This window comes from Phoxinus phoxinus, assembly GCF_949152265.1.
Source record: "Phoxinus phoxinus genome assembly, chromosome: 13".
Taxonomy (NCBI): Eukaryota; Metazoa; Chordata; class Actinopteri; order Cypriniformes; family Leuciscidae; genus Phoxinus; species Phoxinus phoxinus.
Genome location: NC_136888.1, coordinates 31,182,745 through 31,196,471, shown reverse-complemented (window position 1 = coordinate 31,196,471; position 13,727 = coordinate 31,182,745). Strand labels below are relative to the sequence as shown.

The following is a 13,727-nucleotide window of genomic DNA, read 5'->3' as shown; positions in this document are numbered from 1 at the left end:
TTTACTGTGTGTCACATATTGTGGGACACTGCTAGAGCTAGATACATTAATAAAGTGATTAAAATTATTCATTTTCTTTTCATTAGAAATATTAAATGTGGAGTTAAAAAGTGTGGTTAAGACTGTAGTTAAATCTACACATTTATTTTATTTTAAACCAATGACTTATAATGGATATTTTATTTTTTACATGTCAAATACCTTTTTGCTTTGAATGAAATGTTGCGATACAGCTCTGAAGGGGTTTGTGTGGTTCAAGGCCACTTATAGAGCACTTTTGTGCTATCTAGACGGTCTGACAGCAAATGGAATATATTACTGGTAAAAAATTAGATGTCCTATTACATTTAAACAATGAATTAGCCTAATTAACATTCTTGGGGATAAATAATTGAATAAATTGCAGCAGTGCACACAATGCATCATATCATGAACAAGAGGACGGAAAATCAATGCATGAAAATATCCCAATCTTGAAATATCCCAATTTTCTGATCTTGCCTACTTTCAAATCTACCAGAACACAGATCACAAAGAACTCCAATGTCTTTATTTCCACTAGTCGCCGCATTGCGTAACTGCATAAAGTTAAACTTGCCTCAGCTTTTATCGCCTCACTGTTTCTATCTCTCATTGCCTGAAATCCCCAACTCTTAGTGAAGATAAATGACTTCTGGTCACGATTTGTTGCTGCAAAACTCTATCAGTGTGAATGTCCCTTGACTAATTTTCTCTTTGAAATACTGCCTTTGTGTCTTGTATCTCTCTCACCTCTCTTGTCCCAGTCCAGATGGGTGATGTAGTTCATGGATCCTTTGCACACACCAACCCTCTTGCTGTTCATCACGTTGTAAATATCCACAAAGCTGTCACCTGACGCCACAGCCAAATACTTGCCTGTTACTGTAATAAAAGAAAATCTGATTTTCAATTTTGAGCTCTTACCAATACCCAGATATCACATTCTCACTAATATGTTAATACATTCCTGTAAATATTCATTAATTACATTAAATATATTCTTGGTCGCGTTTCCACTGTATCAATATTTGGTTACACTTTATTTTACACTGTAATTATACATTTAAGTACTGAGTAATATTCAGTAGTTACATGTACTTACTATTAGGATTAGGGTTTGGTTTGGATGTAATTATGCATAACATATGTAACAATGACACTGTAAAATAAAGTGTTACCCAATCTTGAGTGTTATGAAATGAGTGTGTTAACTAACCAGGAGAGAAGCGGATTTCTGAAATGATGTCTTTGCGGTGATGAAATGACACCAGGTCTTCTAGAGTGTCTGCGTTGACGATGAGAAAGCATCCATCGTTGAGGCCCACAGCCAGAGCTTTCCCATCTGGAGAGAAGCAGCAACATCGCCCGCCTACAAGAAGATATAACGGTCAAATGCCATGTCACATCAAGCACTTTTGTCGTTAAAAATCTCTCATGACAGCCGAAAAGACTGGTTCTCTTTATGCATCAATCGAAAAATGCCCATGAAGTAAGTTAAAAGGTTAGTTCAACTATCACCCATCACCATTTATTCACTTGTGTTGTTTCAAAGCCGTATGACTTTAATTCTTCCGTAAAATAAAAAAATTGCTAAATGTCCATGCCAATCTCTTCCGTACAATGAAAGCATTAGGTTACAAGTGATTGCCAACGCCAAAATGACAAAAACGAAAATAAAAGTTATATCCGCTGATATTGGATTTATATTTTTGGTTGATAATTCTGCATGCTATAATATTTTTAAATTTATATTCCCTTTTACCTACATCTAATGTTCACTTAATGTTTGTCCAAAAAAAACAAAAAACATTTTAATAATAATTAAATGACACTGTTAAATGTAATCGTAAGAAAAATAAAAAATTTATAATTCTTCATACTGAACATTCGAATGTTGTGATGCCTAAATTCATGTGTAGCATTTAAAATGATTGATTTTAGTTGATGTTTTATTTTTAATTTATTTTGACAAAACAGTATGGAATTTTAATATCAACCATAACATAAAAAATCTAATTTTAGCCATAACATTCAATTAAAGTGATTAAAGACAGAATTAAATTGTTTAGGTTAATCTCTTGAACCGATTAAACAATCCTTTTAATCATTGTGAAGTAAGTTAATTAAAAGTAAATATGCAAAGACCCAGTGTACTCTAAGGATAACCATCATAATATAATTTAATTAGGGTTGATGAAGAGTTGATAGCTCACCTTAAGGATTTGGCGTATCAAGCTACATTTGATTAAATCGCTGGTCTATATAGTATTCCATGGATGAGCGCCAACGGTTCCTCTACTAAATGTTTTGTAACCATTCCCTTTAGAGATTCTGGGCTAATATGATCTTGGGCTAATTTGCAAGCTGAGTGTTCTTCACTTAAGTTGCATTTTTCAATGCAAACTGAGTTTCTGAAGCATAACGAGGTCAAACATGTGTAGGCCAAGCTTGGAATACAAATCACAAGACAAGTTGATAGATAAGGAGCTATTTATAATCAGACAGAGCGGCTGATTTACTGTTACTGTTTGTAGACTGTAATGCATTTGTGCTTTGAATGCATGTCATTGAACAACAAGCTTATCTATAGTTGGTCATATTGTTATTTCTCCTTGTTACATCATAGTACTTACCCTTAGCATGGTTTATTTTGGGGTTTTAGATATTATATTACGGTCGGATGTACAAAACTATATATTTTCACAGAATAAATACAGTCATACAGGTTTGAAATGACATTGAAGGTGAGTAAATGATGACGGTTTCATTTTTGGATGAACTATCCTTTTAAGGAAATCTTGTACAATTAAGCTGGCGATTCGTTTGGAAATCTAATTTGAAGTCTGACAGTAATTGTCTTGAAATTGATTGTTTACGGCTATGAATTGGAAGCATTGACTGATGCCACTAGTCAAAAAGCACTATAAAGCTCTGCTAATTGTAATACATTTAAATCATATTATCATAATAAATTAGTAAAAATGCTAAAAACATGTATTATGTTTCCGAAAAAAGAAAAAAAACATAATAAATTATAATAAAGTAAATTATGCATAATAACTAATACTAAACCTAACTCTAAATCTATAGTAAGTACAAGTGGTAATTAATATTAACTCATATTACTCACTTTAACACCTTAGAACATTTGTCAACCAATCAGATTCAAGCATTCAACTGCCCCGTAGTATAAATGCTATTAATATTGTTAACTCATATTACTCATGCTTTATTACACTGCAACAAGGACACCGACACATTAAAATGTAACACAATATTTTATTATATCCTCTATGAACACATGCAACAGTGTAAGTTTGCGATGTAGTGTAATGAGTAAATATCTGCTTACCTTTCTTGAGTTTGCGTACGGCGAGCATGCAGTGGCTGGGGGAAAGGTCCCATATGCGCAGGGTCTTATCATCGCTGACAGTGGCACACAGGGGCAGATGAGGGTGAGTGGCAAGACCCCAGACCTCGCCCTCCATGTGACCCTAAATACAGCCCCACCACACACACACACACTCAATTTAATATATACTAACAAAACAACATAACTGTAATTTCATATTTAATATTTTTTTGTGAAATATGCTTTTTTATTTTAAATTGACACATTATATTTGACTTTGAGTTATATTGTATAATTCAAATACTGTATGCTGCTCAGCACAAAAACAAACCAGCATTTTAGCAAAGTTATTTCTCAATGAAAGTTCAACATGCTTCAGATTATTAATACATGCAGTTATTATCCACAGCCTAACCATAAGCCGAACTCTTCTGCACAATGGTAATGATCAAAACTTCAATATAATAGAAACTCTTTCACATGTCAAACATAACTGAACATTAAAGATTAACAGATGTTTCCCTTTACTCAAAAACACATAAAATAACACTTCATTTCAATATTTGCTCTCCATTTCCAGCCATGTGCAAAGCATGCTGGGAACTAACAATGGTGTCTCTGATTAAAGCCTTTTTTCCTTCATTTTATCAGCTTAATCGGTTCCTCAATTCAAGCCTAAAAACGGTTTATGTTTCCTTAAAAAATTAGGAAAATGTATCTCTTGGGTTTATTAGAGAAATGTTATGAAATATTTTCTATACAACACTGAAGCACAATTTTCTTAGTAAAATATACACAATATTTTTTCATTATTACCCTGATTAATGTTTTACAGTGTTCTTTTCAGCACAAACACACTTTTTTTTTACTCACAAAATTTTTACTCATTATACACTATAAAAGTTGGCAAATTCCATCGCACTTTTACTGCCTGAGAAATTTGATTTAAAAGAGATTTTTCAAGTGAGCATGGCAGTAGTAATTCCTCAAATGATGGAGAAGATCATTAGAGCTGGGCATATATCCAGACACAGTGTTAAAGAGCTGATTCAGGAGTCTGGAGTGCAGGCAAATCAGATCTTTTCCCAAATCAGATCTTTTCAAGCAGACTGTCTGTACTTTTAATTGCAAGTGATCAAATAAGATTTGTGTGTCCAGAGACATAACCCATCTATCTGCATGGGTTGCTTTGTAACATGCGTGGGAACTCCTCCTACAGCACGCCATTACCAAAGCTTTCGAAACGGATTCAGGAAAAATGGAGGTGCTTCATCTCACTCTCCAATAAGTGCAGAACTCCTCCGTCGCATAGAAAAATGCTGAAATCTTTGGACATACCATTTGAACACTGTATAAATATTTCCAGGCATTTCCGTCAACAGTTTTGACATTATTGTTGTGTGTCGCGTTAACAAGGAGTTTGAAATCCAATTTCAGCATTTCCAGAATGAGACGCATCTGTAAAAATGTGATTGGAATTGCATATTTTAAACCACCTCTATCTGTGGTTTGAATAATATTAGGAAAAAATCGATTTCATGTTGTTGTTTTGTTTGCAGTCTAGACTTTCAAACCCCCTTTTGGATAAAATCTGGATATGCAAAAAAAAAAAATCAGATTTTTGCTGGCAGTCTGAACATATCCTCCACAAGGAGCTATACCTTTACATTTTATTTTATTGATTTATTTTATTTTATTTTTGTGTGTGTGTGTCTATTGGATGCAAAACAAAAATGCTCATTCAAATATAAATAATGCGGACAGTGTGCACAATTTCCCCACAGTGTATTCTGCTATAAACTGGACGTGATGCACCCATGGGATTCGTAAAAGGTTTTCCCAAAAAGCATTTCAGAGAGCAATAAATAAGAATTCAATTAAGCTCAAATGTTTTCTAGCAGTGAGTAGGACCTAGAAAAAGCTCTGACTAAGGCATATTTACTTTTTTTTCAACACCCTAACTATCGCTTGACGAATTAAAAAGCTCACATAATGCAACAAAGAGTATGTACCAACTGATATGTGACATTTATTCTGTAAACAATGACTTCAATAACACGCACACAACCTTTAACTAATGATTGCACCCGACTCTAAAACACAAGTCACACGAGACAAACAAATACACATTTAATCAGTGTCCAAAAACACAACTGTTCATTGCTATGCTGAAAACTAAACCATGGCTGTCTGAGCACAGAAATATTGGAAAACTACTCTTTTTGCCTGGTCTGCAGTCACTGCTGTTTACCATTTATTACAACAACAGCCCCGGGACCATTTCATATGTCTCTGAAATGAAGCTGAAGCAAAACATTATAAAGTGGTTGTGTGGTGAGGGCAGGTGCAGAGACAGACACTTGACTGACTCATTCATTCTCAGGCTCATTTACAGGTGCCGCTGAAAGAAAAAAACTTGTAACAAGATTTTTAAAGGTACTAAATTGTTAAACATCATTACAAATATGTATTTAGGAACGTAAAAGTTTGAAAAGAAATGTCATTAAATATGTTTACATATATTTTTACTTAATTTACCATAAATGCGAGTCAGTACATTTGGCAGTACAGCCATATTTCATATATTTTTAAGACAATAAAAGTATTTATGAAATGAGATATAAAGATGTATTTAAGTAGCATACTATAGCACTCTAAAGTTTAGTTAATTGCATTTAAATATAGCTATCATACATTTTCATTTAATTGAAATTAACATCCATTCAGATCATAGTTTTCTATGAGTATGATATACTTCATTTTCATAAGGGTACGCATTAAACTTCAGTATCTAATTCATCCTTCACCATTTTGGAGACATCCATGAATGATGTCTCAAATGAAGCGGGTTGTTTTAAGAGAGGTGGGCTATTACTTTAAGTAATAAGAACAACTCAATTTTTGTGTGTGTGTGTGTGTGTGTGTGTGTGTGTGTGTGTGTGTGTGTGTGTGTGTGTGTGTGTGTGTGTGTGTGTGTGTGTGTGTGTGTGTGTGTGTGTGTGTGTGTGTGTGTGTGTGTGTGTGTGTGTGTGACTGCGCGTGTATTTCAAGTGTGACAAAACTGATAAGGTCTTGTACCACTCCGATGAACACTCAATTAAAAAAAAAAAAAAATGTACAAGTAAATGAATTTCGGATCAAAATGACCCGAGGAGAAGATGAAGGTAAACTAATTTCTGTATTTGAGTAGGTTCACATCCAGGGATGCATGTGAGTTTATGTAACATGACAGGCAGCTCGAGGGTAAGACTTGTAAAGCTCAGTTTAATGAATCAACAAGACCAACCGAACAGAAATTCTTCATTCAACCCTCGTCTCATTTCTTACTGTGTTATTTATTTATTTTCAGAATGGTCATGTTTCGTGGCTTGTCAAGCTAATCTGACAGCTGAATTTGTGCCTTACCTGAACCAGAAGAGTGATGGGCCCGTTTTTGTCCACCTCCAGAATCTCTCCGTTCTTTGTTCCTACAAGAATATGCCCATGACCCAAAGATATGGCACGAATGGAGGGGTTGTCCTCTAAAAGCAAACCTGCAGGAAGGGACATGCTATAAATAAACATGCATCCGTGACCTTGGCTTTCTATTCATTAAACACACTGAGTGTTCTTAGAGGATGCATGGAGGTATTTGACCTGATTAGCTTTTACAGTCAAGTTATTCACACTGTTAAAGCTATACACTGCAAATGTTTTAGTATTTTTGTTTTGTTGTCCAGTACAGACATCTAAACATTTTTAAAGGCAAAACAGTGTCAAATAAATAAATAAATGTTATTTATAAGTAAAATATATATTTTTAAGTTATTTATAACAGTAATAATAATAACAATACAAATACAATTATTATTATAATTATTATAAACAACTTAATATGCTTCACATTAGGGGGTTGTTTACATTTTAACTACATTTAACGACATTATATATTTTTTTATTTAGTCATTCATTCAAAGTTTCTTTTAATAACTTTATATTTGCAACCCCTTTGGCAAAGTTATCTTTTCTTGTTTTAGGCATAAACCTGATTTATGCATAAAAAGATAAACATTATTATAGAAACACTCTCTGAAAAGCTCTATCTGCTGAACACAAAAGAAGATATTTTGAGGAATATGGGAAACAAAGAGTTGATGGGTCTCATTAACTTCCAGGGTAGGAAAAAAAATGCTATGGAAGTCAATGGGGTCCATAAACTGTTTGGTTACCCATATTCCTCAAAATATTATCTTTTGTGTTCAGCAGAAGAAAGAAATTCATACAGGTTTGGAACAACTTGAGGGTGAGAAAATGATGACAGAATTTTCATTTTTGTGTGAACTATCCCTTTAAGTCCTATTATCTCACGGTATTCTGTTCCTTAAGTAAGTGTAATTTGTAAAAGTACATTGTCATTCAAGAAATGCAAGTGACGTCCTCACCTTTGGATCCTGGGGCCAGCACCGATCGTTTTATGGCATATGTCTTGAGGCATCTTTCAAACGTGTCGTCCCACAAAGCCACTATTCCGTCTTTTCCACCAGTCACGAAACCCTTAGCAACAATATATCCGCATTTCATTTCTAAGCACATTTAAAGAGAAAGTGACTCCTGTTTACTGTTTGAAGCTAAATCTAATACCTTCTCCAGGGCGTGCATGCTGAAAACGGGCCCATCATGAGCTTTGACGGTTTTCATCAAGAACATATCTCTCCAAATGCAGATGTCTCCAGCGCAGGTTCCCGAGAACACCATTTCTTCAGACCAGCCATACACCGCGCACATCATGGTCTCGGTTTTTCCCATGCTGCCCTTCTTCCCAATCAGTCCGCCACCTGAGAACATCAACGGTTTGTGAGATGACCTCAGATCTACAGTGATTCACATATTTCACAGAACGTTTATAGTCTTACCTGCTTTATGCCAAAACTTCATGTGTTTCACTCCAGCGGTGATCAGTTTGTCTGGCACGTACGGGTTGATTTTAATGACAAATATTTTGTCCTTACTTCCCCTTTAAATCAAAAAGAGAGACATTTAATGTGTTATGCGGAAAATCGAACAGCCCCTGATGATTTCGGTGAGTTTAAAGGTTCACAGAGGGCACTGTAGGGCTGTAATTGACCTGTCTGAGTGCCAGGGGACAGTGGCTGTCTGCGGTTTAGCATTAGACCCGATGTGGAGCGGGCAGAGCACTGAGCAGTGACTGCACTGTCAGGCCCTATTTACTTCCACCCGCACAAGCATCCTCTCGACCAGAGAAAGCCCCGGGGAAGAGTCGCTGAACTCAAGAGCATACAGACAGGGGAATACAAACGCTTCAGACTGTAAGAGGAGGTATAATAATCCACGAGAGGATGTACATTACAGTGTTTTACCATGGTAAAGAGTTGGGGTTGCTTGTAACGGTAGCATAGGTGCATCTATACTAGATTTTCTTGAGAAGTATTAAGTTGTTGCCACCACAGTGCTGGGACGTTGTGACTACTTGCCAGGGATTTCCTGTTTAATATTTAGAGGGAAATCTCAAATCCATGTTTGAGCAATAGTAATAATGATTACATCAAGCTTCAAGTCGAACACACCTAAAGTCTTCCAGGCCTCAGCAGCAAATACAGTGTTTGAGGACAGATCAAAGTAGACGTTGATGGCCGGCAGCCAATGAGGTCCATAATCTGACATTATGCAAATTTGAACAATTGAAAAATTACGCCAGCGGCATGAAAAAAATTATTTGGTGGACACACGGCCTTAAACAACTAACACTACATTCTGACTGAAGGATGAAACATAATCCAGTCGTATCATGAAAATCACTCCTCAGGGAGAGAAAAGGCGATTTCTCCCGAGGTAATGATCATGCTGAGATAAAGACTGTATGATAAACAGGCTAATGTCATGAAGAAGTGCTGCGATGCTAATCTGCTGAAATGGACTGATACTAATATATATATTTTAGAGGATTTAGTTCATCTGGGAAAAATGTATTTCAAAGAATTTGGCTGCTTGCTTGGTGAAGGAAACACAACATTTAATCCCCAAGAAATAGTTTGATGAATGCAATTTACTTTTCATGTGTTCCTATTGAAACAGGAGGTTGGAGATGGAAGAAATCAAATTACAGTCTATTTTTTAAAATAGAAAAGGGGTTTAGTTTACAACACAGCCTGGAAAGTAGGTAACGGGTAGTATTGGGGGAGGGACATAATTCTAGACGCCATTTTATTGGACAATATTTTCTATACGCCCCTGCTTACAAGATGAATCATAAATATTTTTGTCCATTTTTCTGTAAGATAAATACTGTGAATTTCTCAGCTTTTAGGAGTGCACTATAACTTGCCCCAAGCTAGCAAACATGCACTACAAGCCAGAAAACTTGCATGCCTAATTCACTCACCGGATGGTGGAGAGCTTCTCTCCTTTCCTCCATTCCCAAAGGACGATGGTATGATTGTCATCCAGACCCACTGAAGCCAGCCTCTTCCCATCCGCTGCAGAGACAGACATCATAACCGCTCTGATATCACTCAACATCAGGCAAATAACAGCATCTAAATCATGTACCGGTAATGTCATGATGACTTTATACCATCTCCACCCTGCTAACAATGAAACAAGACATCTCAAGTAATACGATGTGACAGCTAACAAAGACATTGCTCCAGTGGAAATATCAGTTTGATGGCATCTAATGAGAATAATCATTTATGTTTAGGCGTGTGACATTGACAGATACTTGGAGGCTTTGCTATTTTTGCTTTGTCAATAGAAGCTCTTCTATACACCTGACTCACTGATGTTAATCAAGAAATATGTCTAGTTTAACATAAATTGTAGATTTGTTCACAGAGAGTGTTTCAGAAATACCACTAGTTTGTCATAAAAAGAAATAAATGTGATCAGTAGTATTACATGTCAATCACATGCAATGTCCTGCATACATTGCCGGTTCTAGGCTAGAATGAGCTTCCAAATGGACAAGATTATGTGGCCTAGTCAAAAGTCTGTATGTGCAGGGGAGGGGAGGGAGGGAGGGATTGGTAGGTGGGTAGTTGATTTCATCCGTGTTTTCATGTTCTCATTCTGGCATGTTTATTGTCAAAAAATACAAACTGAAAAAAAAAAAAAAAAAAAAAACGTCTGTATGTGCAAGAATACGATTGCATCGCCACGGCCATGGGTTCGATTCCCAGGGAATGCAAGAGCTGATAGAAATGTATATACCTTAAATGCAATGCAATCAATTCGCGTTTGATATAAAAACATCTGCCAAATACATAAATGTAAATGCATTGTTTTTACCTAGGACAAAGTTGTTTTATAACATTATATTTTACTTAAAGGTGCATTAAGCAACTTTTCATGTTAAAAATATCCGTTTTCTAACCCATACATGCTTAAACAATTGCCTGATGGGCTGAATGAGCCCTTCTCTGATCACTGAGATTGTCTCTATAATCCTGTAAAGTCAAATAAATAAGAGGGATTCGGGCCGGAATTTTAGACTGGGCGTGACGTCATGCACGCGTTCATGGCACGCTCACATAGCTATGTCTGGCAGGTTTGTGTATTCGCCGGCATTCTCCGTAGAAGATGGATTGTAAGAGACCTGCTTGTAGTTAATTTCAAACACCAACGCAAACTCCACGTAAGATAAAAAAAGAAAACTTTTGTCTAGTGCAACCAAAAGGGCCAAATTGGACTCAGACAAGCGTCGGAATAAGACGAGAGTAAACATAGGGAAGGCTTTCAACAAATGGAGAGATCTCCGGTCTGCTCTAGGGCTCAAACGGGATTTATAACTTTATTACCTCTGAAGACACTATGATTGTAAACAAAAGATTTGCGGCTGATGCTCCTTTGGTTATGAACAGCTCGTGCTCATGCAAGCGTGCGTGTGCGTGTGGTCCATGAGCGTGCACATCTCTGGCTGCAGTTTCGCTTGCCGCCAGAGGTGGCATAGTTCTGCAAAAACTCAGAATCTTGCGCTATGCACCTTTAACTTTAACTGCCTTTGCAGTCTACTTATGACTGAACTGTTTGATTGTCTATTTCCTATTGTACAAATGTCATATACTTGTATAATGACTATTAATGGCAATTCAATAAACAATATTTCATATACTGTACCTGGTATTGAGAAATGGGTTAGGGTTAGGCCTCTTACTCATGTCAATACACAATACAAAGTGTTTAAGTAAAGAGATTATTTGAACTGAATCTGACGATGCACATCAAAGAGATCAGTGCATGTGAAATCTCATTTACAATATTTAATTTCTACAGCATTTATCAATATTTGTTAATGTTAGTAAATAAAAATACACGTGTACATTGTTTGTTGAGGTTAGTCCAAAGTGCTAACAGATACAGCATTTGGTTTAAAAAATGTATTAGTAAATGTAGAAAATTAAATTAAATAAGGTAAATAAATGCTGTAGAAGTATCCATTCATCTGGTGTTCATCTCAACTAATGTAGTTAACTAATATTAACACATTTAACCTTTTTGTAAAGTGTTACCGCAAACATCTCTAATAATTGAGATACAACAATTGAGTTTGTTACGATTAGTAAAGTATTCATTAGCATACCGTACCTGAGAAGTCAAGTGCACACACCCCAAACTGATGGAATCCTTTAAGTACAGACAACGGCTTCAAAAACTCTGTTTCCCATATATGAATAGACGAATCACGGCCCACCTGTGAAAGAAACAAACACAGATGTTAAAGTGCCCAGACCAAAAGGTGAACTGAAGCGATTTTGATGTATTCAGTGGAGAAACCTCTCTGCTTTGTATGCTGTTGCTGACAAAGACAGACGTGTGTGCAGTTTGACCGTACCTGGCCTGTGGCAACATAGTCTTTGACAGGGTGAATTGCCAGACAGAGGATGTCATCGTCATGGCCCAGGTAAAAGCGCTGTGTGTTCTGCTGTCTGTTGTACACCACTCCCACAGCCGCCACATGATACACAATCTCACCGGTCTGAGTGTAGAAGAGGTTACTTCTGCAGTCATAACCTCTGTAACTGAAACACACACACACACACACACACACACACACACACGTTGTGTTTCCATGTTTTATGGGGACTTTCTATCGACATAATGACTTTTACACAGTACAAACTGTATATTATATCCCCTAAACCTACCATCACAGAAAACTTTCTGCATTTTTAGATTTTCAAAAAAAACATCACTTAGTAGTTCCTCATGGGAACCAAAAAAAATTCCCCACAAGGACAAGGATTTTAGATATTGCCAAACATAGGGTTTACCAGGACACACACCAACACTGCAAATGTTTTCACAAACATAGGTCACCCTATACAAGAATGAGTCACTTTATATAATACATGGATGTATGGATCTATCTGAATGAAATTATTTCTAACCAAATATGGGCATTTTTATCAATCTCATTGGTCTGAATTTTGTAATCCATTCACCAAAACAATTTACTCTTTAGGTAACTTCATTGATCTAGTATGTGGCAACAAGTAAATGCTTTTTTTGTGTGTCAGGAGTGAGTCACTGAATGAGTCACTCAATTACATAAACACATCGTTCACAACCGAAACAGTTTTACTATATTTTGCATTACAATTTGCATGTCTACAAATCTACAAAGAGACTCGCGGATTCATTTTTTAAAAAGTTGTGATTAAAAAATTAGATTGAGGTAGTGAATAATATTTTCCTGCATTTTGAGATGTATATCTAATGGTGCGTTCACACCGGACGCGCGTAACGCGTCTTTGCATTGACTTAACATTGAAATCACTCGCGCCTGACGCGCTATTCGCGTCCGGTGTGAATGCACCATAAGTGTAATGGATTATCAAAAAATAACAAATCTATGCATTGGTTGTTGATTGATTTTGATTTGAGGGCGTTGCATTTAAAAGTGAAGGCAAATGAACGTGTGCTTGCAGGGAAGGGGTTCAAGCGGAATAAATGATCGGAGAAGTCTGGCTTACGTCACCAAAGAGAAGTCATTTTTATAATTTCTATCATTTTTAAGATCTAGTTACGACTATTTTGATTAAACATTATGAGGTAAAAAAAAAAAAAAAGTAAATCACATGCATGGACACATTGTTTACAATTTATAATACACATTTGAAAACAGAAATCTGTATCCATTTTGTGAACTGCTGAGCATGACTTTTATTGAGCTTCAGAAAAGCAACACTGAATAAATGTCAAAAATGTCCTTACATCATTTTAATTGATTATGATCACTATCATTTTCCACAATTTTTCCATCTCCGCTTACAGCACTGTGAATGTATTAGTGCCGTTTCGACTTATTTCAATAAATGGACAAATAAATGGAGACAAAAAAAAAAAAAAATTATCCAGT

The 13,727-nt window shown here is 36.0% G+C and overlaps 1 protein-coding gene across 1 annotated transcript in view; it reads right to left on the bottom strand.

Moving 5' to 3' along the window:
- Positions 1-13,727, bottom strand: part of eml5 (EMAP like 5) — a 104,326-nt gene that overhangs the window by 25,785 nt on the left and 64,814 nt on the right. The window contains exons 14-23 of the mRNA XM_079633622.1: positions 12,201-12,387; positions 11,954-12,059; positions 9,753-9,846; positions 8,266-8,366; positions 7,994-8,187; positions 7,795-7,906; positions 6,779-6,906; positions 3,374-3,515; positions 1,238-1,390; positions 772-903 (exon numbers count right to left, since the gene is read on the bottom strand). Of these exons, the coding sequence (XP_079489748.1) occupies positions 772-903; positions 1,238-1,390; positions 3,374-3,515; positions 6,779-6,906; positions 7,795-7,906; positions 7,994-8,187; positions 8,266-8,366; positions 9,753-9,846; positions 11,954-12,059; positions 12,201-12,387 (1,349 nt within the window). The remainder of the gene's footprint in view (positions 1-771; positions 904-1,237; positions 1,391-3,373; positions 3,516-6,778; positions 6,907-7,794; positions 7,907-7,993; positions 8,188-8,265; positions 8,367-9,752; positions 9,847-11,953; positions 12,060-12,200; positions 12,388-13,727) is intronic.